This window comes from Ranitomeya imitator, chromosome 1, assembly GCF_032444005.1.
Source record: "Ranitomeya imitator isolate aRanImi1 chromosome 1, aRanImi1.pri, whole genome shotgun sequence".
Lineage (NCBI taxonomy): Eukaryota > Metazoa > Chordata > Amphibia > Anura > Dendrobatidae > Ranitomeya > Ranitomeya imitator.
Window position 1 is genome coordinate 721,756,646 of NC_091282.1, and position 26,178 is coordinate 721,782,823.

The window sequence follows — 26,178 nt, forward strand, 5'->3', positions numbered from 1 at the left end:
AGTGCTCTGCGCCATTCATATTTCCCCATAGCTGTGCCATATAGTGCTCTGCACCATTCATATTTCCCCATAGCTGTGCCATATAGTGCTCTGCACCGTTCATATTTCTCCATAGCTGTGCCATATAGTGCTCTGCACCGTTCATATTTCCCCATAGCTGCCATATAGTGCTCTGCACCGTTCATATTTCCCCATAGAAGCTGTGCCCCATATAGTGCTCTGCACCGTTCATATTTCCCCATAGCTGTGCCCCATATAGTGCTCTGCACGTTCATATTTCCCCATAGATGCTCCACATAAATCTGTGCCGCTGCTGCAGTAAAAAAAAAAAAAAAAATGCCATACTCACCTCTCTTGCTTGCAGCTCCCGGCGTCTCGTTCCGGCGTCCGGTCCCGGCGTCTCTCTGCTCTGACTGATCAGGCAGAGGGCGCCGCGCACACTATATGCGTCATCGCGCCCTCTGACCTGCACAGTCAGAGCGGATAGACGCCGGGAAGATGGAGCGGCGCCCGGCGGCTGGAACGGGGACAGGTGAGTATGTGATACTTACCTGGTCCCGGCGTCCGGCTCCTTCTCCCGCACAGCTGTCTTCGGTGCCGCAGCTTCTTCCTCTATCAGCGGTCACCGTTACCGCTGATTAGATAAATGACTATGTGGCTCCACCACTATGGGAGGTGGAGCCGCATATTCATTTCTCTAATCAGCGGTCCCACGTGACCGCTGAACAGTGGAAGAACTGCAGCACCGAACACCGTGGGACAGGCGGGGAGCGTCAGGATCGCTGGAAGCAGGTAAGTATGCCTCAGCACCCTCACCCCCCCACCCTGCCACCCACCTTGACTCGAGTATAAGCCGAGAGGGGCACTTCAGCCCAAAAATTTGGGCTGAAAATCTCGGCTCATACTCGAGTATATACGGTAAGTAAGAAGGCAACCACCTTTGAGTCACCACAGAGGTGCCACAAATGTTGATCATTGTTCAGGTGCCCCAACAGTTATTTCATGTTGTCATAGGTTTTTTTCATGTGGGCGGCATAACTGGAATTGAAAGTCGCTCATTGCCATTTTGCAGCAAAGCAGCTTTTAGGCTTGTTTTTGGGTGAATCGATAAAGAGCCTCCATTCCTCTGGATTATGAGTTGTCTTCAGAGCTTCCAGTAAACTGTTGGTGATGTTGCATGCCGCCAGATCGCGCTCCATGATGAAGTATTGGTCAAGATCTGTATCACGGTTATGAAACAAGAAATCTGAACATCAATAGCAATTGGTATTGTGATTGGTTGGCTCTCTCCAGGTCATTGGGACTGCAAAAGGCAATAGATTGCCTCTTCCCATGCAACCACTGAGGAAAATGTGATGCGCATCTACTGTATTGCAGCATATGTGTGGAGCAAAACTCTTGTCCCGATATCCTATTCTGCAGCCAAAATACAGGTTGTGGGCTTTCCCTATCATGATAGTCAAGTTTCACCTTTATAATGCAAAAGTGACTTCTCCGCAAATACAGCAAAAACTATCTTCTTTGTTAACGCAAGAATGAGGAAAATCTGAAAAAAAGAGAGAAACATGAAAATTTGCTAAGAAATCCTAAAACTGTATACCTTACACTGAGAGCATTTCTAAAAGTAAGTGATGGAACTGTAATTAGGATTACGGCATTGGAGCAGAGTTGCTGTTTTTTGATTGGTCGCCCTAAGATGATAGAAGACTGAAATTGGTAATTACAGCACTTCTGTGGATGGTGCCCAAGTAGGATCCTATCCCATGTAAATCTTGTAGAAAATTGTCACTCAGGTAAATGTTGTAAGCAGATCATTTTATTTTGTGCAGGCAATCCAAAAATAAAGAAACGTATCAGTCGTACAATGACCTTCATCAGTCAGACAGACTGCAGTGTGCACAGGGTTACAGGCAAAAACGAGCGCTCGGAATCAGCAGCGCATGCTGCAGCAGTGTGTGGAATAATAGAGGAATAATGTTTTTTCAACTAAAAACGCTATTTTACTGTTAAGAGTAGCGGTAAACAAAAAACACCTAATTGGTATCATATCGCCGCTTCCAGAGCAACCTAAAATATAAAACTCTAATTATTTAACCCGAATGGTGAACACCCTAAAAAATGAATAATTATATGCATTAAAATATAATTTCCTCATCATTGTGAGACTCCAAGAAATGGAATAAAGAGATTAATAAATCATAATTTTTTTTAATAAATGTCATCCTGCAAAATCAATCCTATATACGGCTCGGTCCATGAAAAAATAAGTCACATCAGAATTCAACGATGCAAAAACAAATTCATTTTTGGAAATTGGTGCATTTAATGTTATGTCCCCCCAAATGGCACCAATAAAACCTTCAACTCATGTCACAGAACACAACTCTGTCATCTGTCAGTGGAAAGATGGAGGTTTTCGATGAAACATGTTGATCTAAATTCACTTATTATTGTGTCAAATGTAAAATTTCCATTTTCACATAGCCCGATGACAAAATAAATTGGTGAAACACCTGTAGGGTCAGAATGCTGATCACACCTTTTACATGAATTCCATGAGGGGTATTGTTTCCAAAATGGTGTCACTTTGGGGGGGTTTCTGCTGTTCTGGCACCTTGGGGGCTCTGCAAGTGGCTTCCATAGTTTCACATGAAATAAGTCGTTTTCTCAACCAATAATACAGTTTTCCGCTGGCGTGTTTTTAGAGGGGCTAGGTAAATGTTTAAGTAGTATTCTGAGAAAATGTATTGAAGGACACCAGGAGGTGCCAGAGCAAGCGCAGTTTAGGCCTCATTCAAATGACCATGATATTTCACTTGTGCCAAAAAAAAAAAATCAAAGTTTCCTCAGTGTTTTGGTGTCAGTGGTTTGGGTTCGACTTTTGTCAGCGGCTACTTAAGTCACGTGAGCCAGGGATAGTCCCATTTTCTTAAAACAAATTCTTTAATTGTCAACGATTAAAACATGTTGATAGTCATAATCCCCAGTGGATACATAAGCACAGGCCAAACACTGACAGTCCAGCTACGTGTTTCGATCCTATGGCGGATCTTTGTCACAGCTAAACTACGGGTCACAGCAAGGATATTTTATACATATGGCAGACCAATCAGATGAATTATACACATCATGTGATTTAACTCTTCATTGTCCTTAGAATCTCTTATGTGCAAGCTGATACATTGCACCAAAAAGGCAGTGTACAAAATATACAAATAAAACAAAAAAAAAATAACATTAAAAACAACAGCAGTAGTGAAACATAATTTCATTCTTTTTGTTTAAACCAATAGGATATCTTGTGCCCAAATTATAAATCCAGATCGCTTCTCGTGTCAAAAGGTGTCTTTTTATGTGTAATGTAATGTGTAATGTAATGTAATGTAATGATAATGTGTGCAAAACTGTAAAGCGCTGCGGAATATGTTAGCGCTATTTAAAAATAAAGATTATTATTATTTATGTTTCCTCCTCATTTGGAGTTTGTCAACTGCTCTATACCTGATACTATTAGGGATGAAACCTCTCTATTATGGTGTTAAATAAAATGCTTAGCAGCCATCCCTTCTCCCTCTTACAGGCATAAGTTCGCTACACAATGCGGATTCTGCTGCCACTTTGTATAACACCACAATAGCTGTAGCTCTGGATTCGGTTGCCCCTCTCACACATACCAAAGCTCGCAAAATCAACAGAGCCCTGGCACACCAGCCTGACTAAAGAAGTGAGGTGGGCTTCCAGGGCTGCTGAGCGGAGATGGAAAAGATCCCACTCCAATGAGCACTTCATCAAATTCAAACAGTCCCTCACTACTTTCAAGGCCTCACTCGCTGCAGCAAAACAAGCCTACTTCTCATCTCTCATATCCTCCCTTTCTCACAACCCTAAACAGTTATTCAACACTTTCAATTCTCTCCTCTGTCCCCCAGCACCCATCCCTATCCACTCATCTCAGCCGAAGACTTTGCCTCAGTTTTCAGGCAGAAGATTGAGAACATCAGAGACAGTTTTAGTCGACACCCCCCAGAGCCCTTTCTCCTAACTGCCCAGCCCTCCTCCTCCAAAACCAACTTCTCCACCATTACAGAAGATCGACTCTCCACTCTACTCTCAAGATCCCATCTCACCACCTGTGCACTTGACCCGACCCGATCCCATCCCACTTCATCCCAAACCTCACCACAGTCTTCATTCCAACCCTAACCCATCTCTTCAACCTATCACTAACAACTGGTGTCTTCCCCTCAAGCTATTAACATACCTCAATCACACCTATCCTCAAAAAGCCCTCTCTTGACCATCCTCTGTATCTAGCTATCGCCCCATATCACTTCTCCCCTATGCCTCCAAACTACTGGAGCAACACGTCCATCTTGAACTGTCCTCCCACCTCTCTTCTTGCTCCCTCTTCGACCGCTTACGATCTTGCTTCCGGTCACACCACTCCACTGAAACTGCCCTTACTAAGGTCACCAATGACCTATTAACCACCAAGGCCAAGCGACACTACACTGTCCCGCTCCTCCTGGACCTGTCCTCTGCCTTTGACACAGTGGACCATTCCCTATTATTACAGACCCTCTCATCCCTTGGCATCACAGACTTGGCCCTATCCTGGATCTCGTCATACCTAACAGACCAGACATTCAGCGTCTCCCACTCGCACACCACCTCCTCACCTCGTCCCCATCTGTCGGAGTCCCGCATGTTTCAGTCCTAGGGCCCCTGCTCTTCTCCATTTACACCTTCGGCCTGGGACAGCTCATAGAATCTCACAGCTTTCAGTATCATCTCTACGCTGACGACACACAGATCTACATCTCTGGACCAGATATCGCCAGCCTACTAACCAGAATTCCTCAATGTCTGTCTGCTATTTCATCCTTCTTCTCTGCTAGATTTCTAAAACTTAATATGGACAAAACCGAATTCATCATCTTTCCCCAGTCTCACTTGACTCCCCCAACAGACCTATCCATTAAAGTAAATGGCAGCGCTCTCTCCCCAGTCCCACAATCTCGCTGCCTTGGTGTAATCCTTGACACTGATATCTCCTTCAAACCACATATCCAAGCCCTTTCCACTTTCTGCAGACTTCAACTCAAAAATATTTCCCGGATCCGTACATTCCTCAACCAAGAATCTGCAAAAACTCTAGTCCATGCCCTCATCATCTCCTGCCTCGACTACTGTAACCTCCTGCTCTGTGGCCTCCCCTCGAACACACTCGCACCCCTCCAATCTATTCTAAACTCTGCTGCCCGACTAATCCACCTGTCCCCCTGCTATTCCCCGGCCTCTCCCTTCTGTCAATCCCTGCACTGGCTCCTCATTACCCAGAGACTCCAGTTCAAAACCCTAACCATGACATACAAAGCCATCCACAACCTGTCTCCTCCATACATCTGTGACCTCGTCTCCCGGTGCTTATCTGCACGCAACCTCCGATCCTCACAAGATCTCCTTCTCTACTCCCCTCTTATTTCCTCTTCCCACAATCGCATACAAGATTTCCCCCGCGCATCCCCCCTACTCTGGAACTCTCTACCACAACATATCAGACTCTCACCTACCTTGGAAACCTTCAAAAAGAACCTGAAGACCTACCTCTTTCGACAAGCCTACAACCTGCAGTAACCACCGATCCACCAAACCGCTGCACGACCAGCTCTACCCTCGCCTACTGTATTCTCACCCATCCCTTGTAGATTGTGAGCCATCGCTAGCAGGGTCCTCTCTCCTCATGTCCCAGTCGTGACTTGTAGTATTGTGTAAGATTACTGTACTTTTTTTTTTTAATTATTATGTATACCCCTTCTCACATGTAAAGTGCTATGGAATAAATGGCACCATAATAATAAATAATAATATATTGCGAGTGGCATTATTTAAATTCATTATATCCCTAATGTTTTCTGAGAAGTGAGTTTTTACCTTTCTAGTCGTACATCCCACATATGCTAAATGGCGCATTGTACACTATTTTGTAAACTACATTCATAGAATTACAGTTTATGAATTGATTTATATTGTAAGATTGTGTTTCATTATGATTACAGAAGAGTTTCGTTTTTTCAGCGTATTTGCATGTTTTACACTTATTTATACCACGTTTTAAAAAAAACCTTAAGATTTAGCCAATTCTGTACAACTGGTTTTGATGAAAAAAGTCCTGGTGAGACCGTAAGAACAACATTCAGCTGATCTTCAATCGGCTGCATTAACCTATCAATTCATGCATTTTCCTCCTTCACATGAAGCTTGGGAGTAGATGTATTTCAGCCCATGCCACATATGACAGGTAATGTTTTGCTGTATTCTGCCCGTGGTAAGGCAGCTTGACCTCGCCAGTCAGTGTTCTGTCATGTCCTATTAAAGGGAACCTGTTGTCCAATTCATACTGCCCAAACCACAGGCGTTTCAGAGAAAACAAAGTCTAATGGTCTCTGACCTACTCCAGGTCTCCCAATGTGTGTACATACAGATCCGCCTGTCATCGCCCCAGGCGGTGTTACATGTCTGCCTTGTCAGTTCCATACTCGGTCATTTTTTTTTTTTTAAATAAGTATAGTATGAGATACTTTATCAAATGTTTTGCTGAAATCGAGATATACTATATGTTCCACATTTCGTTGATGCACCCAGTCAGTGATTCTATCATAGAAGGACAACTGTCCGTGACCTTTTGTGGTACATCATTTTTTTTTAACGTCCGGTGATCTGTAGTGGTACGTCGTTTTTTTAACGTTCGGTGTTCCTGCCATACTAGACCTTTGTTAACCTTAGGAAGTGTCCATACTCTCCTGTTATCTGTGATGCTGCCACTAGGACTTAATTGCTACCCACATTTCTTAGTTATATATAACAAGCACTGTGTGCAGGGTGCTGCAGGTTTTAAAGCTCCTTCTCAAAAGCTAACATGAACCATCCCTGTAAAAATAGAATATTGCATATTGGCTTTCTAATGCACACCACAAACAGGGGTTACAATCCTAGTGTGAGCAAAGCAGAATATCAGAGCTTCTTTACTCCATTCTTCTTTCACAAATTGTGTTAATGTACATCGGAGGACCTCTTAAATACTTCAGAACCATGCATACAGAGGTCCTATGTCTCTATTGTGCCTTCGTACTGCATAGTTTTAATGTATTTGGTCAGTATTTTACATCAGTATTTGTAAGCTAAAACCAGGAGTGGGTGACGCGTTTCTAATATACATTTCCTCTGATTGTTCCACTCCTGGTTTTGGCTTACACATACTAATGTAAAATACTGACCAAATACTGAATGTGGCCTTAAGGTTGAAAGAAGACACAAGTCAATTGTGATCGACCTATATCCTAACATGTTGATTCAGAGGAAGGCAAAAACACTACTGGCGTGAGGCATGGGCCAATGTGGGCCATGGGCTGGTATGAGTTCTGTTGATTTCCTCTCATTAATGTCATTAGCGCCCGCAGAGCTCTGCTGTACTGAACTGGTCACTTTGTTTCTGCACTGATGGTTTTATAATAGCGGTGTTAAGGGAATTGTGTATCTGTTTCAAGAGGTCTTGCCCTGGTACTCCACTCTATAAATAAGCATGTTTTAGGTTATGGGATGTCAGCACTGCTGATACGGCGAAATGTAATTTATATGTTAAGGGTCCGGTTAGTAGCGTGCTGAATAGTGCCAGCTGGCACCGAGCAGCATAACATACTCCCGTAGGTCCTCTGGCCAAAGCATCGCATTTAAGGTGACCTCTGCTGGCAAGTAACATCAGTATGTTTGACCATTACGGAGTGAGCCACGCCAACAGCTGGGCAGTATGTGTGCCCCTCTTCATCCTAACATGCCTGGCAGTGGTACAAAGCAAGATTGTGTTGATGGCCATCTAAAGTGTTTAATCGAATAGATCTGTCTAGGATTCGCTTTCAGTCTGTGACGCTCGTAATGAGTATTTTATTTTAACCCTAGTCCAATCATAGTACTTGTTTTGTGAGGAAAATGATCTACAGGATACAAGTAACGCACATGATGCTAGTTGGGCTCTGGTTACTTTGCGTTTTTGCCCAGTATTCAACTGGATCTGTCCAAAGAAGGGACCAACTCCTTTTGTCCATTAAAGGGACCCTGTCAGCGCAAAATGACTATTCAAAGTCCCGCCACTCGGTGCTTCACGGCAGGGCCAATCATTTATATACACCGACCCACCTGCTTATTTTCCCTCAATCTCACTTCCATCTTCTTAGATTGACAGCTCTGGCTTCATAGAGCAAGGAAGGGTGAAGATGGATAGAAACCAATCCAGGTGGGAAGGTGTGTATAAATGATTGGCCCCGCCGTGGAGCACCGAGCGCCTGTACTTGGTTTGAACAGTCATTCTGTGCTGAAAGTCTCTTTAAACCAATATTTGTACCCAGTGGGTCTCCTTGGTCAGCCCTGTCATGTGCTACCTCCTTGATGGTGATTGACACTGCTCTAGGTTTTCGGCGCTCTCTTCAACACTAAAGTCTCTGATATGAGCAGTATAGTCTTGCTGTTCCCTTCCTTAAAGTTTAAGTTCCGGGCAATATAAATTTTACTGTGATTTACATGGTCTTTGATACTGATCCTTTTCTGACTACATATCTACAGGTGCTTTTAGCGCATAGCTTGAAACGACTATTACTGTTGGTAACTGACAGTTGTGCATTGAACTATTGGAAAACATGAATAATTTGCTCGGATTTATTAGATGGCAGGTATAAGCAATACTTAAGAAGTCTTTTCTATTCTAGGTCTCCGGAAACATGACGTTTGCTTCCTGGTCACCCTACGGCCCATGTTACTGTATGGCACAAAGATTGATAGGAGACAGTCTATTGTGGAGCAGACGGGTCTGATGTATGTGCGGGGTTGTGAGATTCAAGGCATGCTGGATGAGAAGGGACGCGTCATCGAGGAAGGTAAATTACTCTAAAGACTACCTTCACTGAGCTGTATGGAGAGCATTAGCAGTAAAGTTATCGTACTGGTCTCTGATGTAAACCATAAGGGCATGCCTAAGGAAGAAATAGCAGAGACGTAGTCTTGGAAAAACCAGAAAAACCTTATTTGCTGATCCAGTTTTTATTTTATTATTTTTAGGACCTGAGCCAAAACCTAAACTTAAAGGCGATTCAAGGACATTCCGGGTCTTTCTTGACCCCAATCAGTATCAGCAGGACATGACAAACACCATCCAGAATGGGGCCGAGGATGTGTATGAAACCTTCAATGTGATCATGAGGAGGAAACCAAAAGAGAATAACTTTAAGGTAGGTCCGGAAACCTTTGTACATATGGTCGCTTACTGGTTTTTCTACTTTTGTCTTCCAATTCTGCCACGTTTTCCCTAAAGGTACCGTCACACTATGCGACGCTGCAGCGATACCGACAACGATCCGGATCGCTGCAGCGTCGCTGTTTGGTCGCTGGAGAGCTGTCACACCGACAGCTCTCCAGCGACCAACGATGCCGGTAACCAGGGTAAACATCGGGTTACTAAGCGCAGGGCCGCGCTTAGTAACCCGATGTTTACCCTGGTTACCATCGTTAAAGTAAAAAAGCAAACGCTACATACTTACCTACCGCTGTCTGTCCTCGGCGCTCTGCTTCTCTGGTCTGGCTGTGAGCACAGCGGCTGGAAAGCAGAGCGGTGACGTCACCGCTCTGCTTTCCGGCTGCCCGGCGCTCACAGCCAGACCAGACAAGCAGAGCGCCGAGGACAGACAGCGGTAGGTAAGTATGTAGTGTTTGTTTTTTTTACTTTAACGATGGTAACCAGGGTAAACATCGGGTTACTAAGCGCGGCCCTGCGCTTAGTAACCCAATGTTTACCCTGGTTACCAGCGAAGACATCGCTGAATCGGTGTCACACACACCGATTCAGCGATGTCAGCGGGAGAGCCAGCGACGAAATAAAGTTCTGGCCTTTCTTCCCTGACCAGCGACATCACAGCAGGGGCCTGATCGCTGCTGCGTGTCACACTGGACGATATCGCTAGCCAGGACGCTGCAACGTCACGGATCGCTAGCGATATCGTCTAGTGTGACGGTACCTTTAGAATCGGACGCCTAAATTGATTCAGCCCTCAGTGCACACTTCTAAATTAGTTTAGAATTTAGATATCATTGGCTGCTTCCTACTGTGTGTTATGTGTTTATATACAGTGCCTACAAGTAGTATTCAACCCCCTGCAGATTTAGCAGGTTTAATAAGATGCAAATAAGTTAGAGCCTTCAAACTTGAGCAGGATTTATTAACAGATGCATAAATCTTACAAACCAAAAAGTTTTGTTGCTCAGTTAAATTTTTATAAATTTTAAACATAAAAGTGTGGGTCAATTATTATTCAACCCCTAGGTTTAATGTTTTGTGGAATAACCTTTGTTTGCAATTACAGCTAATAATCGTCTTTTATAAGACCTGATCAGGCCGGCACAGGTCTCTGGAGTTATCTTGGCCCACTCCTCCATGCAGATCTTCTCCAAGTTATCTAGGTTCTTTGGGTGTCTCATGTGGACTTTAATCTTGAGCTCCTTCCACAAGTTTTCAATTGGGTTAAGGTCAGGAGACTGACTAGGCCACTGCAACACCTTGATTTTTTGCCTCTTGAACCAGGCCTTGGTTTTCTTGGCTGTGTGCTTTGGGTCATTGTCTTGTTGGAAGATGAAATGACGACCCATCTTAAGATCCTTGATGGAGGAGCGGAGGTTCTTGGCCAAAATCTCCAGGTAGGCCGTGCTATCCATCTTCCCATGGATGCGGACCAGATGGCCAGGCCCCTTGGCTGAGAAACAGCCCAACAACATGATGCTGCCACCACCATGCTTGACTGTAGGGATGGTATTCTTGGGGTCGTATGCAGTGCCATCCAGTCTCCAAACGTCACGTGTGTGGTTGGCACCAAAGATCTCGATCTTGGTCTCATCAGACCAGAGAACCTTGAACCAGTCAGTCTCAGAGTCCTCCAAGTGATCATGAGCAAACTGTAGACGAGCCTTGACATGACGCTTTGAAAGTAAAGGTACCTTACGGGCTCGTCTGGAACGGAGACCATTGCGGTGGAGTACGTTACTTATGGTATTGACTGAAACCAATGTCCCCACTGCCATGAGATCTTCCCAGAGCTCCTTCCTTGTTGTCCTTGGGTTAGCCTTGACTCTTCGGACAAGCCTGGCCTCGGCACGGGAGGAAACTTTCAAAGGCTGTCCAGGCCGTGGAAGGCTAACAGTAGTTCCATAAGCCTTCCACTTCCGGATGATGCTCCCAACAGTGGAGACAGGTAGGCCCAACTCCTTGGAAAGGGTTTGGTACCCCTTGCCAGCCTTGTGACCCTCCACAATCTTGTCTCTGATGGCCTTGGAATGCTCCTTTGTCTTTCCCATGTTGACCATGTATGAGTGCTGTTCACAAGTTTGGGGAGGGTCTTAAATAGTCAGAAAAGGCTGGAAAAGAGATAATTAATCCAAACATGTGAAGCTCATTGTTCTTTGTGCCTGAACTACTTCTTAATACTTTAGGGGAACCAAACAGAATTCTGGTGGGTTGAGGGGTTGAATAATAAATGACCCTCTGAAAAGACTTTTCACAACTTAAAAAAAAAAAATAAACAAAGAAATAACATTCTTTTTTGCTGCAGTGCATTTCACACTTCCAGGCTAATCTACAGTCCAAATGTCACAATGCCAAGTTAATTCCAAATGTGTAAACCTGCTAAATCTGCAGGGGGTTGAATACTACTTGTAGGCACTGTATATACAGTGGGGCAAAAAAGTATTTAGTCAGTCAGCAATAGTGCAAGTTCCACCACTTAAAAAGATGAGAGGCGTCTGTAATTTACATCATAGGTAGACCTCAACTATGGGAGACAAACTGAGAAAAAAAAATCCAGAAAATCACATTGTCTGTTTTTTTAACATTTTATTTGCATATTATGGTGGAAAATAAGTATTTGGTCAGAAACAAAATTTCATCTCAATACTTTGTAATATATCCTTTGTTGGCAATGACAGAGGTCAAACGTTTTCTGTAAGTCTTCACAAGGTTGCCACACTCTGTTGTTGGTATGTTGGCCCATTCCTCCATGCAGATCTCCTCTAGAGCAGTGATGTTTTTGGCTTTTCGCTTGGCAACACAGACTTTCAACTCCCTCCAAAGGTTTTCTATAGGGTTGAGATCTGGAGACTGGCTAGGCCACTCCAGGACCTTGAAATGCTTCTTACGAAGCCACTCCTTCGTTGCCCTGGCGGTGTGCTTTGGATCATTGTCATGTTGAAAGACCCAGCCACGTTTCATCTTCAATGCCCTTGCTGATGGAAGGAGGGTTGCACTCAAAATCTCACGATACATGGCCCCATTCATTCTTTCATGTACCCGGATCAGTTGTCCTGGCCCCTTTGCAGAGAAACAGCCCCAAAGCATGATGTTTCCACCACCATGCTTTACAGTAGGTATGGTGTTTGATGGATGCAACTCAGTATTTTTTTTCCTCCAAACACGACAAGTTGTGTTTCTACCAAACAGTTCCAGTTTGGTTTCATCAGACCATAGGACATTCTCCCAAAACTCCTCTGGATCATCCAAATGCTCTCTAGCAAACTTCAGACGGGCCCGGACATGTTCTGGCTTAAGCATTGGGACACGTCTGGCACTGCAGTCCATGGTGGCGTAGTGTGTTACTTATGGTAGGCCTTGTTACATTGGTCCCAGCTCTCTGCAGTTCATTCACTAGGTCCCCCCGCGTGGTTCTGGGATTTTTGCTCACCGTTCTTGTGATCATTCTGACCCCACGGGGTGGGATTTTGCGTGGAGCCCCAGATCGAGGGAGATTATCAGTGGTCTTGTATGTCTTCCATTTTCTAATTATTGCTCCCACTGTTGATTTCTTCACTCCAAGCTGGTTGGCTATTGCAGATTCAGTCTTCCCAGCCTGGTGCAGGGCTACAATTTTGTTTCTGGTGTCCTTTGACAGCTCTTTGGTCTTCACCATAGTGGAGTTTGGAGTCAGACTGTTTGAGGGTGTGCACAGGTGTCTTTTTATACTGATAACAAGTTTAAACAGGTGCCATTACTACAGGTAATGAGTGGAGGAAAGAGGAGACTCTTAAAGAAGAAGTTACAGGTCTGTGAGAGCCAGAAATCTTGATTGTTTGTTTCTGACCAAATACTTATTTTCCACCATAATATGCAAATAAATTGTTAAAAAAACAGACAATGTGATTTTCTGGATTTTTATTTCTCAGTTTGTTTCCCATAGTTGAGGTCTACCTATGATGTAAATTACAGACGCCTCTCATCTTTTTAAGTGGTGGAACTTGCACTATTGCTGACTGACTAAATACTTTTTTGCCCCACTGTATATATATATATATATATATGTAGATATATATATAGATATAGATATATAGAGAGAGAAGGGAAAAAACAGCAGCACTATGCATAAGTTTAGGTCATGTGAAAACTCTGAAAAACATTCAATATAGATTTTACTACTCAAAAAGATGTACTTACAAAAATGAATGAAAATAAAGGTTCTTAGCGCACAAATTGGTCAATTCATGTATGCCCATCAACCACGGCAAGGTGACCACCCTCTGATGGGTCCCTGTTGTACTGTATATGACACTCTTGGGCTATCAACCTACAGTTAAATGAACTCTCCTGGGTTTAACCTACAATTTATAGGCAGGTAGAACTGATTACGGCCCCCTGCAGGTCAATGGGAGGAGTGCAGAATTAGGCTGGATCTCGCAGCTTGCACATGTTCGTACTTGGTGCTGGTCATTTTTTTTTCTGTATATTTAACTATTGGATGTTGGCTGCCTCCAGCCTGATTCTGCACTCCTCCCATTGACCTGCAGGTGGCCATAATCAGTTCCACCTGCCCATAAATTGTAAGCTATATCCAGGAGAGACCTGAGCGTTTATTTAACTGTAAGTTGATAGCCCAAGAGTGGCATATACAGTAGAACAGGGACCCATCAGAGGGAGGCAACCTTGCCGTGGTGGTTGGGCATACATGAATTGGCCAATTCATGTATGCACTTTTCTATGGGAGACTTATAAGTGTATTTTTTAGTTGGATGTACTTTTATATGGGTGTACTTTTATATGGATTATATGTATAGATACACTACAGTTCAAAAGTTTAGGGTCACTTAGAAATTTCCTTATTTTTGAAAGAAATGCAGTTTTTTTCAATGAAGCTAACATGAATGATTCAGAAATACATTCTGTATATTGTTAATGTGGTAAATGGCAAGTCTAACTGCAAAGGTCTGGTTTGTAATGCAATATCTTCATAGATGTATAGAGGCCCATTTACAACAACCATCACTCCAGTGTTCTTATGGTACCTTGTGTTTGCTAACTCTGTAGGAAGGGTAATGGATGGTTAGAATACCCTTGAAAACCCTTCTGCAAGTATGTTAGCACAGCTGAAAACAGTTTGGCTGATTAGAGAACCTATAAACCTGACTTTCCTTTGAGCTAGTTGACAATCTGGAGCATTACATTTGTTGGTTCCATTAAACCTCAAAATGGCCAGAAGAAAAGAACTTTCATGTGAAACTCGACAGTCTATTCTTGTTCTTAGAAAGAAGTCTATTCCATGCAAGAAATTGCCAAGAAACTGAAGATTTCCTACAACGGTGTGTACTACTCCCTTCAGAGGAGAGCACAATCAGGCTCTAACCAGAGTAGAAAGAGAAGTGGGAGGCCCTGCTGCACAACTGAGCAACAAGACAAGTACATTAGAGTGTGTAGTTTGAGAAATCGACGCCTCACAGGTCCTCAACTGGCAGCTTCATTAAATAGTACACACAAAACGCCAGTGTCAACGTCTACAGTGAAGAGGCGACTCCGGGATGCTGGCCTTCAGGGTAGAGTGGCAAAGAAAAAGCCGTATCTGAGACTGGCTAATAAAAGGAAAAGATTAATATGGGCAAAAGAACACAGACATTGGACATAGGGAGATTGGAAAACAGTGTTATGGACAGACGAATCCAAGTTTGAGGTGTTTGGATCAGACAGAAGAACATTTGTGAGATGCAGAACAACTGAAAAGATCCTGGAAGAGTGCCTGACGCCATCTGTCAAGCATGGTGGGGGTAATGTGATGGTCTGGGGTTGCTTTGGTGCTGGTAAAGTGGGAGATTTGTACAAGGTAAAAGGGATTTTTAATAAGGAAGGCCATCACTCCGTTTTGCACCGCCATGCCATACCCTGTGGACAGCGCTTGATTGGAGCCAATTTCATCCTACAACAGGACAATGACCCAAAGCACATCTCCACATTATGCAAGAACTATTTAGGGAAGAAGCAGACAGCTGGTATTCTGTCTGTAATGGAGTGGCCAGCGCAGTCACCAGATCTCAACCCATAGAGCTGTTGTGGGAGCAGCTTGACCGTATGGTACGCAAAAAGTGCCCATCAAGCCAGACCAACATGTGGGAGGGGCTTCTGGAAGCATGGGGTGAAATTTCCCCAGATTACCTCAGCAAATTAACTGCTAGAATGTCAAAGGTCTGCAATGCTGTAATTGCTGATATATATATATATATATATATATATATATATATATATATATATATATATATATATATATATATATATTCGTAGTTTTGATGCCTTCAGTGTGAATGTACAATTTTCATAATCATGAAAATACAGAAAAATCTTTAAATGAGAAGGTGTGTCCAAACTTTTGGTCTGTACTATATATATTATGTACTTTTAATTGGATGTAAGTAGTTTTATTTGGGTGTACTTTTATTTGGGTGTACTTTTATATAGGTGTGCTTTTATTTGGGTGTATTTTATATAAGTGTACTCTTATTTGGGTATACTTTTATATAAGTGTCCATTTATTTGGATGCACTTTTATATAAGTGTCCTTTTATTTGGGTGTACTTTTATATAAATGTACTTTTATTTGGGTGGACTGTTATATAAGTGTACTTTTAGTTGAATGTACTTTTATATAAGTACTTTTAGTTGGATGTATAAGGCTATATGCACTCGTTCAGGAATGTCTGCAGAATTTTTTTAACAAAATCGGGGTTCTTCTGCAGGAAATCCGCTCGCAGTTTTTTTTTTTGTTTGTTTTTTTTTGTGGCTTTTTCAAGGTTTTTTTCCAAAGCTTTCCAATGCAATAATATAGTGGCAAAGAGGTGAAAAATCTGCAAAATTAATAAACATGCTGCGTTTTTGACCGCGATGCATTTTTTTTGTGGAAAAAAACGCAGTATGTGCACAAAAATTGCGCAATAAATTAAAATGATGGGATGCTTAATGTAAGCTTTTGTTAGCGTTTTTCCACAGAAAACTGCCGAAAAAACGCAAAAAATCATGAACGTGTGCACTTAGCCTAAGAGTACCTTCACACTGAACAACATTACAACGATAACGATAGCGATCCGTGACGTTGCAGCATCCTGGATAGCAATATCGTTGTGTTTGACACGCAGCAGCGATCAGGATCCTGCTGTGACATCGCTGGTCGGAGCTAGAAGGCCAGCACCTTATTTCGTCGCTGGATCACCCGTTGACATCGCTGAATCGGCGTGTGTGATGCCGATCCAGCGATCTCTTCACTTGTAACCAGGGTAAATATCTGGTTACTAAGCGCAGGGCCGCGCTTAGTAACCCGATGTTTACCCTGGTTACCATTGTAAATGTAAGAAAAAAAAAAAAACACTACATACTCACACTCCTCCTGCATCCTGTGTCAGCGTCGGCCGGCCGTAAAGCAGAGCACAGCGGTGACGTCACCGCTCTGCTTTACGGCCGGCGCTTACACAGGATGCAGGAGGAGTGCAGGGAAGCGGGCGCCGGGGACGTGACAGGCCCTCGGAATATAAGTATGTAGTGTTTTTTTTTTTTACATTTACAATGGTAACCAGGGTAAACATCGGGTTACTAAGCGCTGCCCTGCACTTAGTAACCCGATGTTTACCCTGGTTACCCGGGGACTTCGGCATCGTTGGTCGCTGGAGAGCTGTCTCCAGCGACCACACAAGGACTTTCCAACGATCAAGGCCAGGTCGTATCGCTGGTCGTGATCGTTGGAAAGTTGCTGAGTGTGACGGTACCTTAAGTGTACTTTTATATAAGTGTACTTTTATTTGGGTGTACTTTTATATAAGTGTTCTTTTATTTGGATATACTTTTATATGTGTACTTTTATGTGGGTGTACTTTAAGTTGGGTGTACTTTTATATAAGTGTACTTTTATTTGGGTGTACTTTTATATAAGTGTTCTTTTATTTGGATACACTTTTATATGTGTACTTTTATGTGGGTGTACTTTAAGTTGGGTGTACTTTTATATAAGTGTACTTTTATTTGGGTGTACTTTTATATAAGTGTACATTTATTTGGGTGTACTTTTATATAAGTCCACTTTTATGTAAGTGTAGTTTTATTTGGGTGTTCTTTTATATAAGTGTACTTTTATACAAGTGTACTTTTATTTGGGGGTACTTTTATTTGGGGGTACTTTTATTTGGGGGTACTTTTATTTGGGGGTACTTTTATATATAAATACTTTTATTTGGGTATACTTTTATATATGTGTCCTTTTTTTGGATGCACTTTTATATACGTGTACTTTTATGTGTGTGTACTTTTATATAAGTGTACTTTCATTTGGATATACTTATATAAGTGTACTTTTATTTGGGTGTACTTTTATATAAATGTACTTTAAGCTGGATGTACTTTTATTTGGGTGTACTTCTATTTGGGTTTACCTTTATATAGGTGTACTTATATTTGGATGCACTTTTATTTGGATGCACTTGTATCTAATTGTACTTTTATGTGGGTGTACTTTTATTTGGATGTTCTTTTATATAAGTGTACTTTTATTTGGATGCACTTTTATATGTGTACTTTTATGTGGGTGAACTTTTATTTGGATGCACTTGTATCTAATTGTACTTTTATGTGGGTGTACTTTTATTTGGATGTTCTTTTATATAAGTGTACTTTTATTTGGATGCACTTTTATATGTGTACTTTTATGTGGGTGAACTTTTATTTGGGTGTACTTTTACATAAGTGTACTTTTAACTTTTATTTGGATGTACTTTTATTTGGGTGTACTTTTATATAAGTGTACATTTTTGTGGGTGTACTTTCATTTGTGTGTACATTTATACAAGTACTTTTAGTTGGATGTAGAAGTGTACTTTTATATTGGTTTACTTTCATATAAGTATACTTTAGTTTTGGTGTATTTTTATATCAGTGTATTGTTGTATAACGTAGATGTACTTTTATATAGGTATGCTCCTATATCTGTACTTTTGTTTAGGTGTACAGTTATATTATTATTTATATGGTACCATTGATTCCATGGTGCTGTAGATGAGGAGGGGTTGCATACAAAACACAAGTAGAAAAATGGCAATGAACAACCTAGCAATGACAGTCTGGTACAGAGGGGAGAAGACCCTGCTCTTGCGGCCTTGCCTTCTTCAGGATAAAGGGGTCTCAGCAGATCCGGTGGTGGTGAGGTGGCTGCGGGGTCATTGCAGGCTGTAAGCTGTTCTGGAGAGATGAGTTTTCAAATGTCATACGGTCATCGCAATATCATGCTGAATAACCAGTTAAATGTCCCACCTCTCATCAAACTCTCTCCTTGACAACCTCCAATCTGGCTTCCGCCCCCACCACTCCACCGAAACTGACCTGACAAAAATTACTAATGACTTACTCACAGCCAAAGCTAACAGACAGTTCTCCATCCTCCTCCTTCTTGACCTGTCCTTTGCTTTCGACACAGTCGATCACTGCCTACTGCTACAGATTCTTTCTTCCCTTGGCATCAAAGACCTTGCCCTGTCCTGGATTGCCTCATACCTTTCCGACCGCACATTTAGCATTTCCCACTCCCACACCACCTCCTCATCCCGCCCTCTCTCTGTTGGAGTCCCTCAGGGCTCCGTCCTAGGGCCCCTACTTTTTTCCATCTATACTCTTGGCCTAGGACAACTCATAAAATCCCACGGCTTCCAGTACCACCTGTATGCGGACAACACTCAGATCTACCTCTCTGGCCCAGATGCCACCTCTCTGCTGTCCAGAATCCCAAAGTGTCTGTCAGCCATATCCTCCTTCTTCTCCTCTCGATTCGTAAAACTCAATGTAGACAAAACCGAACTCATCATCTTTCCCCCATCTCACGTATCCCCCTTACCTGACCTATCTATTATGGTAAACGGCATCATGCTCTCTCCCGCACCTGAAATCCGCTGCCTCGGGGTAACTCTCGACTCTGCCCTGTCCTTCAAACCGCACGTCCAAACTCTTGCCACCTCCTGTCGCCTCCAACTCAAAAATATTGCCAGAATCCGTTCCTTCCTCAGCCCACAATCTACCAAAACTCTTGTGCATGCCCTCATCATCTCCTGCCTCGTCTATTGCAACACCCTCCTCTGTGGCCTCCCCGCTAACTCTCTTGCACCACTCCAGTCTGTCCTCAACTCTGCTGCCTGGCTAATCCACCTCTCTCCTCGCTACTTCCCTGCTTCTCCCCTCTGCAAATCCCTCCACTGGCTCCCAATTCCCCAACGAATCCAGTTCAAACTACTAACACTGATCTACAAAGCCATCCACAACCTGTCCCCTCCTTATATCTCTGAACTAATCTCCCAATATCTTCCCTCACGTAATCTCCGATCCTCCCAAGACCTCCTACTCTCCTCCACACTTATTCGTTCCTCACACAACCGCCTCCTAGATTTCTCCCGAATATCCCCCATCCTCTGGAATTCCATGCCTCAACACGTCCGACTATCCACCACCCTCGGCTCCTTCAGACGGAACCTGAAAACCCATCTCTTCAAGAAAGCCTAAAGCTTGCAATAACCATTCTGCCGCCTCGCCATCGCCAGAGCCGCCGCCTCGCCCCTACCTTCTGTCTCTTCCCCACTATCCCATAGAATGTAAGTCCGCAAGGACAGGGTCCTCTCCCCTCTGTACCAGTCTGTCACTGTAAATTTCTTTACTGTAAACGATATCTATAACTCTGTATGTAACCCCTTTCTCATGTACAGCACCATGGAATTAATGGTGCTATATAAATAACTAATAATAATAATGTGCTCCACAAAGTAATCAGACCAAAAACCACCATCACACTGACAGAAGGATCAAATGGTATATCAAATAGTGATGAGTGAATATACTCGTTACTCGAGATTTCTCAAGCACACTCTGGTGCTCGGAGTTTTAGTTTTTAGCACCGCAGCTGAATGATTTACATCTGTTAGCCAGCATGAGTACATGTGGGGGTTGCCTGGCTGCTAGGGAATCCCCACATGTACTTATGCTGGCTAACAGATAAATAATAATAAATAATAATCTTTTATTTATATAGCGCCAACATATTCCGCAGCGCTTTACAATTTAACAGTTTCAAACACAAAACTCATAAGTAACAACGTTAACAATACAATAATTAAAGCAAAATAAGACGACCCTGCTCGTGAGAGCTTACAATCTACAATGAGGTGGGGGAGATGCAAAGTACAGGTGTGTATTTACAATGATGTATTTACAATCATGGTCCAGCCATCTTCAGGGGTTGGGGAATAGATGGGGATAGTGAATGGGCTACACACACACATACATAACATAACTTTGATTAGTGAACGTGATAGGCCGCTCTGAACAAATGTGTTTTGAGCGAGCGCCTAAAACTATGCAAATTATGGATGGTCCTAATATCTTGGGGTAGAGCATTCCAGAGGATTGGCGCAGCACGGGAGAAGTCTTGGAGTCAGGAGTGGGAGGTACGGATTAGTGCAGAGGTTAATCGAAAGTCATTTGCAGAGCGCAGTGGTCTGTTAGGCTGATAGACAGAAATGAGGGAGGAGATGTAAGGGGGTGCCGCACTGTGGAGAGCTTTTTGGGTGAGAACAAGTACTTTGAATTGTATCCTGTAATGAATGGGTAGCCAGTGTAACGACTGGCGAAGAGCGGACGCGTCCGAGTAACGATTAGCCAGATGGACGACCCTGGCTGCTGCATTAAGGATGGACTGGAGAGGGGAAAGTCGAGTGAGGGGGAGGCCAATTAGTAGAGCATTACAGTAGTCCAGGCGGGAGTGGATCAGGGCGACAGTGAGGGTTTTAGCTGTCTCCATGGTGAGAAAAGGGCGGATTCTAGAGATGTTCTTTAGGTGTAAGCGGCACGAGCGGGCAAGAGATTGTATATGGGATGTGAAGGAGAGATCGGAGTCAAACATAACACCCAGACAGCGCGCCTGCTGCCAGGGTGTTATTATGGTGCCACCCACGGAGAGGGAAATGTCAGATTTAGGGAGGTTAGTAGATGGTGGGAGCAGAAGAAGTTCAGTTTTGGAGAGGTTGAGTTTCAGATAGAGAGCGGACATGATGTTGGAGACTGCGGACAGACAGTCAGTGGCGTTCTGTAGGACAGCGGGGGTAAGGTCAGGGGATGACGTATATAGTTGTGTGTCGTCGGCATAAAGATGGTACTGAAAGTCAAATCTGCTGATGGTCTGTCCAATTGGGGCAGTGTAGAGAGAGAACAGAAGGGGGCCAAGGACTGAGCCCTGAGGTACCCCAACAGTGAGAGGAAGAGGAGATGAAGTGGAGCCAGAGAACAAAACACTGAAGGAGCGGTCAGAAAGGTAGGAGGAGAACCAGGAGAGAGCAGTGTCCTTAATGCCTAGTGACTGGAGCCTAGAGAGAAGGAGAGGGTGGTCAACAGTGTCAAAAGCTGCAGAAAGGTCGAGAAGAATGAGCAGAGAGTGGTCGCCATTACGTTTTGCTGTCAGAAGGTCATTGGTCACTTTGATGAGTGCAGTTTCTGTTGAATGTAGGGGGCGGAAACCGGACTGTGAAGGGTCTAGGAGGGAGTGAGTGGAGAGGTAATGGGTAAGGCGGGAGTATATCAGGCGCTCCAAGAGTTTAGAGATGAAGGGGAGATTGGAGACCGGTCTGTAGTTGTTTGTGCAGGATGGGTCGAGGGTGGGTTTCTTTAGTAATGGAGTAATGATAGATTGTTTGAAGGAGGAGGGGAAAATGCCAGAGGAGAGGGAGAGATTAAAGATTGTAGTTAGGTGACTTGTGACAACTGGAGAGAGAGACTGGAGGAGATGTGAGGGAATGGGGTCGGTAGTGCATGTAGTCGGACGAGGAGAGGAGCTTGGAGACTTCTACTTCTGTGATGGGATCGAATGTGGAGAGTGAGCCAGGGGCAATGAGGGGAGGGATGGGAGTCACTGAACTTAGTTGTTGGGAGCGGATTTCCTGACGGATATTGTCTATTTTCTCTATAAAGTGGGAGGCCAGGTCACCAGCACAAATATCTGTGATAGGGGCTTGTGCTTTTGGCCTGAGGAGGGAGTGAAAGGTGTCAAAAAGTTTCTTGGGGTTGTTGGATAGTGAGGAGATCAGAGTGGTAAAGTAGGTCTGTTTAGCGAAGTGAAGGGCAAAGTTATAGGTCCTTAACATAAATTTGAAGTGTATGAAGTCTTCTGGTGTGCGTGTTTTTCCTCCATAAGCGTTCAGCACACCTAGAGCATCGCTGGAGAACAGATTAACAGATGTAAATCATTCAGCTGCAGCGCTGACAACTAAATCTCCGAGCACTAAAAAATACTCAGAGGACCCCCGAGCATGCTCGGGAAACCTCGAGTAACGAGTATATTCGCTCATCACTAATTTCAAATCAATAGTATGTCAGATAAGCCTGAATAATAGAATCTAGTCACCCCAATGTCAAATAGAATACATTAGCCCCTAGTAATCATGACCGTTTCAATGAAGTGCTTTCCCGTATTGTTTTGAATTGCACAGAACCCGACAAGATCCCTGACATGCGTTTCGCGGTAGCTTTTTCAAATGGAGCCAGGGGCCTGTTCACACTAGCGCCAGGAGCCTATGTGGAGGGTCACTATTTTCTATGATAAGAGTGCTGCTTTCTGCAGAACTATTTTAGCTGCCCAAAGTACAGGGTCCTCAAGGGGGTCCTTGTAATTCATTAGAGGTTCTGGGTCGGTTTGAATTCCACTGAAGACAAATCGGTGGCTTTTTAATAGTAGAAATCGGAGAGATGGCTGGTGTGAAGACTGTGCTCTCTATGGGTGTTAGGACCCAAATGGGCTCAGGCTGTGTTCCTGGGTCATCTGTGATATCCCTTCTGACTTGTGAATCTGGGGGTCAGAGGCAAATGAGGCAAATAGAGACTGGTAAAAGTCTGATAATGTAACACAATTCATTTTTGATGTGGTTCTCTTTTACACAAAGCAATGTATAGTGACTTTAAGAGGTAGTCTAAACTATACACTGTGTGCAGAATTATTAGGCAAGTTGTATTTTGATCACATGATACTTTTTATACAAGTTGTCCTACTCCAAGCTGTTCAGGCTTGAGAGCCAACTACCAATTAAGTAAATCAGGTGATGTGCATCTCTGTAATGAGGAGGGGTGTTGTCTAATGACATCAAAACCCTATATAAGGTGTGCTTAATTATTAGGCAACTTCCTTTCCTTTGGCAAAATGGGTCAGAAGAGAGATTTGATGGGCTCTGAAAAGTCCAAAATTGTGAGATGTCTTGCAGAGGGAGCAGCAGTCTTGAAATTGCCAAGCTTTTGAAGCGTGATCACCGAACAATCAAGCGTTTCATGGCAAATAGCCAACAAGGTCGCAAGAAGCGTTTTGGGCAAAAACGGCGCAAAATAACTGTCCATGAATTGAGGAAAATCAAGCGTGAAGCTGCAAAGATGCCATTTGCCACCAGTTTTGCCATATTTCAGAGCTGCAACGTTACTGGAGTAACAAAAAGCACAAGGTGTGCGATACTCGGGGACATGGCCAAGGTAAGGAAGGCTGAAAAACGACCACCTTTGAACAAGAAACATAAGATAAAATATCAAGACTGGGCCAAGAAATATCTTAAGACTGACTTTTCAAAGGTTTTATGGACTGATGAAATAAGTGACTCTTGATGGGCCAGATGGACGGGCCAGAGGCTGGATCAGTAAAGGGCAGAGAGCTCCACTCCGACTCAGACGCCAACAAGGTGGAGGTGGGGTACTGGTATGGGCTGGTATCATCAAAGATTAACTTGTGAGACCTTTTCGGGTTGAGGATGGAGTGAAGCTCAACTCCCAGACCTACTGCCAGTTTCTGGAAGACAACTTCTTCAAGCAGTGGTACAGGAAGAAGTCGGTATCGTTCAAGAAAAACATGATTTTCATGCAGGACAATGCTCCATCACAAGCCTCCAACTACTCCACAGCGTGGCTGGCCAGTAAAGGTCTCAAAGAAGAAAAAATAATGACATGGCCCCTATGTTAACCTGCTCTGAACCTCATAGAAAACCTGTGGTCCCTCATAAAATGTGAGATCTATAGGGAGGGAAAACCGTACACCTCTCGGAACAGCGTCTGGGAGGCTGTGCTGGCCGCTGCACGCAATGTTGATCGTAAACAGATCAAGCAACTGACAGAATCTATGGATGGAGGCTGCTGAGTGTCATCAAAAAGAAAGGTGGCTATATTGGTCACTAATTTGGGGGGGGGGGTTGTTTTTGCATGTCAGAAATGTATTATTATTTTTTTTATTTATTTTTTTTATATAGCGCTAACATAATTCGCAGCGCTTTACAGGTTGCACACATCATCGCTGTCCCCATTGGGGCTCACAATCTAAATTCCCTATCAGTATGTCTTTAGAATGTGGGAGGAAACCGGAGAACCCGGAGGAAACCCACGCAAACACGGAGAGAACATACAAACTCTTTGCAGATGTTGTCCTTGGTGGGATTTGAACCCAGGACTCCAGCGCTGCAAGGCTGCAGTGCTAACCACTGCGCCACCGTGCTGCCCTCATAAAATGTGAGATCTACAGGGAGGGAAAACGGTACACCTCTCGGAACAGTGTCTGGGAGGCTGTGCTGGCCGCTGCACGCAATGTTGATCGTAAACAGATCAAGCAACTGACAGAATCTATGGATGGAGGCTGCTGAGTGTCATCAAAAAGAAAGGTGGCTATATTGGTCACTAATTTGGGGGGGGGTTGTTTTTGCATGTCAGAAATGTTTAGTTCTAAATTTTGTGCAGTTATATTGGTTTCCCTGGTGAAAATAAACAAGTGAGATGGGAATATATTTGTTTTTTATTAAGTTGCCTAATAATCCTGCACAGTAATAGTTACCTGCACAAACAGATATCCTCCTGAGATAGCCAAATCTAAAAAAAATAAACCACTCCAAATTCCAAAAATATTAAGCTTTGATATTTGAGTCTTTTGGGTTGATTGAGAACATAGTTGTTGGTCAATAATAAAAATAATCCTCTAAAATACAACTTGCCTAATAATTCTGCACACAGTGTATATCCATCTATTGTATAACCTGTAGCTTTGGCTGCTGCTCTCTGCCCTCCTCATGCAGTTCTGCTTTATACTCCGATAAGTCGCTAGCTATAAGGATTACTTCACACGCAGGATGTTGGTCCCTAATGGGGTATGGACTGCACAAATCACAACAAGTTTGAAGAAACATAGCAAACCCTTTGCACTCTGGGATGATTGGACCTTTTCTCTTCGGATGAGGCTAACCATTTCCCCCGAAGTTGGTGCATTCCTTAGGCTGTGTGCACACGTTTCTGTTTTTTCGCGTTTTTTTCCCTATAAAACCGGAAAAAAAACGCATACAATAAGCATCCCATCATTTAGAACGAATTCCGCATGTTTTGTGCACATGATGCGTTTTTTTCCGCGAAAAAAACGCATCGCGGTAAAGAACGCAGCATGTTCATTAATTTTGCAGGTTTTTTTGCGGATTTCCCACTACAAAACACATTGGGAAATGTCCGGAAAAAAACGCACCAAAAACGCGGCAAAAACTCATGCGGATTTCTTGCAGAAAATTTCAGGTTTTTCTCAGGAATTTTCTGCGAGAAATCCTGAACGTGTGCACATAACTGTAATAAGGCTATGTTGTATGTCATGCCCACACATCCGACAGTCACATGGTTAAAAGAATAAAAAGACCCTATACTTGCCTCACTGTTCTCCTGTCTCTCTCATCCCATCTCTATCGTGTGGCCCTATCCTATAGAAGAAATGTCAGCAGGATATAGGGACAGAGACTTTGATTCCAGCGATCTGTCACTACCAGCACTACTTG

The 26,178-nt window shown here is 43.4% G+C and overlaps 1 protein-coding gene across 1 annotated transcript in view; it reads left to right on the plus strand.

The window, feature by feature from the left end:
* Window positions 1-26,178, plus strand: part of AQR (aquarius intron-binding spliceosomal factor) — a 151,906-nt gene that overhangs the window by 86,075 nt on the left and 39,653 nt on the right. Inside the window, exons 18-19 of the mRNA XM_069732514.1 lie at window positions 8,760-8,927; window positions 9,109-9,278. Of these exons, the coding sequence (XP_069588615.1) occupies window positions 8,760-8,927; window positions 9,109-9,278 (338 nt within the window). The remainder of the gene's footprint in view (window positions 1-8,759; window positions 8,928-9,108; window positions 9,279-26,178) is intronic.